The sequence below is a fragment of the Mandrillus leucophaeus genome, unplaced genomic scaffold (assembly GCF_000951045.1).
Source record: "Mandrillus leucophaeus isolate KB7577 unplaced genomic scaffold, Mleu.le_1.0 Scaffold23, whole genome shotgun sequence".
In the NCBI taxonomy this organism is placed as follows: domain Eukaryota; kingdom Metazoa; phylum Chordata; class Mammalia; order Primates; family Cercopithecidae; genus Mandrillus; species Mandrillus leucophaeus.
Window position 1 is genome coordinate 2,555,036 of NW_012102365.1, and position 3,569 is coordinate 2,558,604.

A 3,569-nucleotide genomic window follows, 5' to 3' on the forward strand; every position below is an offset into this window, starting at 1 on the left:
CTTGAGCCTAGGAGTTGGAAATCAGCCCTGGCAACATGGTGAGACCCCACGTCTACAAAAAATTTTAAAATAAAAAATTGCAGGGTGTGGTGGCTCATGCCTGTAATCCCAGGACTTTGGAAGGCTGAGGCAGGAGGATCACTTGAGCTCAGAGGTTCAAGACCAACCTGGGTAACATAGTGAGACTGTGTCTGTACACAAAATAAAAAAAGTAGTCAGGTGTGATGGCACATGCCTGTAGTCTCAGCTACTCGGGAGGCTGAGGTGGGAAGATTGCTTGAGCCTGGGAGGTTGAGGCTGCAATCAACTGTGATTGCACCACTGCACTCCAGTCTGGGCGACAGTGAGACTCTGTCTCAAAAAAAAGGACAAGGCCTGTGTTGCCCAGGCTGGTCTTGAACTCCTGTCCTCAAGCAGTCCTCCCACTTTAGCCTCCCAAAGTGTTGGGATTACAAGCATGAGCCACCGCACCCAGCCATAACTTCTAGTTCTGCTTCCTATTACCTGATCATCATGTACAACCTACTCAACCCCTGCGAGGCTGTTTCTTTTTCTTTTTCTTTTTTGAGATGGTGTCTCCCTCTGTCACCCAGGCTGGAGTGCAGTAGCCTGATTTCAGCTCACTGCAACCTCTGCCTCCTGGGTTTAAGCAATTCTCCTGCCTCAGCCTCCCGAGTAGCTGGGATTACAGGCGCCTGCCACCACGTCGGGCTAATTTTTGTATTTTTAGTAGAGACGGAGTTTCACCATGTTGGCAAGGCTGGTCTCGAACTCCTGACCTCAGGTGATTCACCCGCCTTGGCCTCCCAAAGTGCTGGGATTACAGGCGTGAGTCACCACGCCCAGCCAGCCGTTTCATTACGTAGGAAATTGAAACTGCCTGTCTCCGCAAGAGCAGTCATGGGTCTTAAATACAGTGACGCATCAGTAGCCCTTGGCGTGGTGCTGGGTATCTGTAGCACCACAGTTGCTGTTCTCAGCAGTCTGGAAGGCCCACGCCCTGACATTGTAAACGGACTGTGATTTGTGACAGGGGGGTGTTTTCCTGGGGATACATGGGGAGGTTTTCATCAGTTTCTCAGGACTGATGTTGGGGCTGCCCTGTGGGTGGGGCTGGGGTCAGGTGGCCTCAAGGTCCTGCCACGTAGTCTGTTGTCCTCCATTAGCTGGACGGAGAGACTGCACTCCGTGTACGCAGGAGAGATCTTTATTGAGCACCTTCTGTGTTCTCGACACCACTTACACACTTTAAACCAGGAAAGCAGAGCTTTGCCCACTGGCCTCACTGTCAGTGTCCCTCTATTTTCCAGGGTGCTAGGAGGGCTGGGTACTGGCTCTGGGCCCGGGTGATCTCCAGGGAGCCACTGACCCCTCTCTGAGCCTGATTTTTCAGCTGTACACTAAGGGAATCCCAACTCCCTCAGGCTCAGAGAGGGTGATTCACTGGGCTGTTTACCGATTTGTGGACTTAACACATACTCAGAGGCTAAGCCCTGTGCTGGCTGCAGTGATGTTGAGATGGATCAGCCCTGCCTGGGAACTCAGTGAAGGAGGCACAGGGGTGAAAAAGGCCAGAGAAGTGTGCCCCAGTGGGGCGTACCGATGCTAGGAGGGGCAAGAACAGCTGAGGACGACTGAACCTGTGGGAATGAGGCAGGAACGACAGAGCAGGGCATGCCAGGCAGCAGGCACCATGTGCAAAGGCATGGCAGAGCACAGCTTCTTGGGCCCCGGGGCACAGGCTGCCCAGCGCTTGGCCCTTGTCCAGCGGAGAAACGGAGTCCCTGTCTCCGCAGGCTCCATCTATGAGATCTCTGGGAATGAGTGCTGCCTCTCCACAGGGGACCTGATCAAGGTCACCCAGGTTCGCCTCCAGAAGGTGGTCTGTGAGAACCCGAGGACCAGCCAGACCATGGAGCTCCCCTGCAACTTCCAGGGTAAGGTGGGCACCTCTGCCTCCCCACGTGCCCCGGCACCCTCCTGGCACATCTGCCAGCTGCTCGTGGGCTTGCCATGTCCAGCAGTCACTCCTTCCCCTCTGGGTTTGCTCCCAAGGCCCTCATATCCACCACAACCCAGCCTCAAGGGTGGGGATGTCCTCAGAGGGTCTGCAATGCCCTGGACTCAGAGAGGTTGCGCCCTCTCCCTCTCGGTCTCTGGTCACACCTGCCTCTGTTCCAAGCCCTGTCCAGGTGCCTGTCTCTGTGTTCACTCACACATTCACTCCCCAAACATTTGCAGACACCCATGTGTGCCAAGCTTTGTGTGGGGAGCTGTGGGTGTGGGGCTCAGGCTGAACCAGGTGCCACCCTCTCCAGTGGGGAGCTTCCGGGATGACAGTGAGAGGAGGGCAACAGTAAAAGGAGGCATAAGCTTTAGAGAGGGCTCTGAGCAAGAGTAACCTGCCTCAGGGTCTGTGAGGGCTTCCTGGAGGAGGTGGCATCTGAACCAGAAGAAGGATCCCAGCCACAGGGAGTAGCACGTGCACATTTGGTGCTCAGGAGACCCCAAGGAGCTCAATTATTATTATTTATTTTTATTTTTTGGAGATGGAGTCTCGCTCTGTCACCCAAGCTGGAATGCAGTGGTGTAATCTGGGCTCACTGCAAGCTCCGCCTTCTGGATTCATGCTATTCTCCTGGATCAGCCTCCTGAGTAACTGGGACTATAGGCGCCTGCCATGATGCCCAGCTAATTTTTTTTTTTTTTTGTATTTTTGGTAGAGACAGGGTTTCACCATGTTAACCAGGACTGTCTCGACCTCCTGACCTTGTGATCTGCCCGTCTCAGCCTCCCAAAGTGCTGGGATTACAGGCGTGAGCCACTGCGCCTGGCCAGAGCTCAATTATTTTAAGAGGCAAGTAGTGTGGTGGGCCATGGCATGGACCCTGAAGCCAGAGGCCTGGAATTGAATCCCAGTGGCCTTGGGCAAGCTAGGCAAGTTCCTGGGACCTCTCCGGGCCTCAGTTTCCTCTTCTGTAATGAGGCTGATTAGGCTTGATATGAGGATGAAATGAGCTGATATGTATGCAGCACTTAGGGGCCTGGGACAGGCTGGGTGCGGTGACTGGTGGCTCATGCCTGTAATCCCAGCTCTTTGGGAGGCTGAGGCAGGTGGATCACCTGAGGTCAGGAGTTCAAGACCAGCCCAGCCAACATAGTGAAACTCTGTCTCTGCTAAAAATACAAAAATTAACTAGGTATGGTGGGGGGCACCCATAATCCCAGCTATTCAGGAGGCTGAGGCACAAGAATCACTTGAACCTGGGAGGTGGAGGTTGCAGCCTGGACAATAAGGCGAGACTCCGTCTCAAAAAAAAAAAAAATGGTGGGGGGGGGCACCTGGTACAAAGCAGGCACACTCTGAGGACTGGCTGTTATGTGACTGCCTGCCTGACGCCGGAGAGTGTGGCTTCTGGGTTAGGGGCACGTTGTGTGGGGAGCCGCAGGAGCCACACCACCTGGGGGCTATGTGGTGTGCTGACACTGTTCTTTATTTTGAAGGCACTGAAGAGCCAATGAGGTTTTTTTGTTTCTTGTTTTTAGTAGAGACAGGGTCTTGCTATGTT

General features: G+C 54.0%; 1 protein-coding gene across 6 annotated transcripts in view; it reads left to right on the forward strand.

The window, feature by feature from the left end:
• The window catches only part of THEMIS2 (thymocyte selection associated family member 2), a 22,390-nt gene that overhangs the window by 7,535 nt on the left and 11,286 nt on the right, over nucleotides 1-3,569 (forward strand). For 5 of the 6 annotated variants that reach the window (XM_011981705.1, XM_011981708.1, XM_011981710.1 and 2 more), the window contains exon 2: nucleotides 1,797-1,937. In XM_011981705.1, coding sequence (XP_011837095.1) covers nucleotides 1,797-1,937 — 141 coding nt within the window. Of the gene's footprint in view, nucleotides 1-1,613; nucleotides 1,938-3,569 lie in introns of those variants that run through there. The other variant, XM_011981707.1, reaches the window with a different exon arrangement.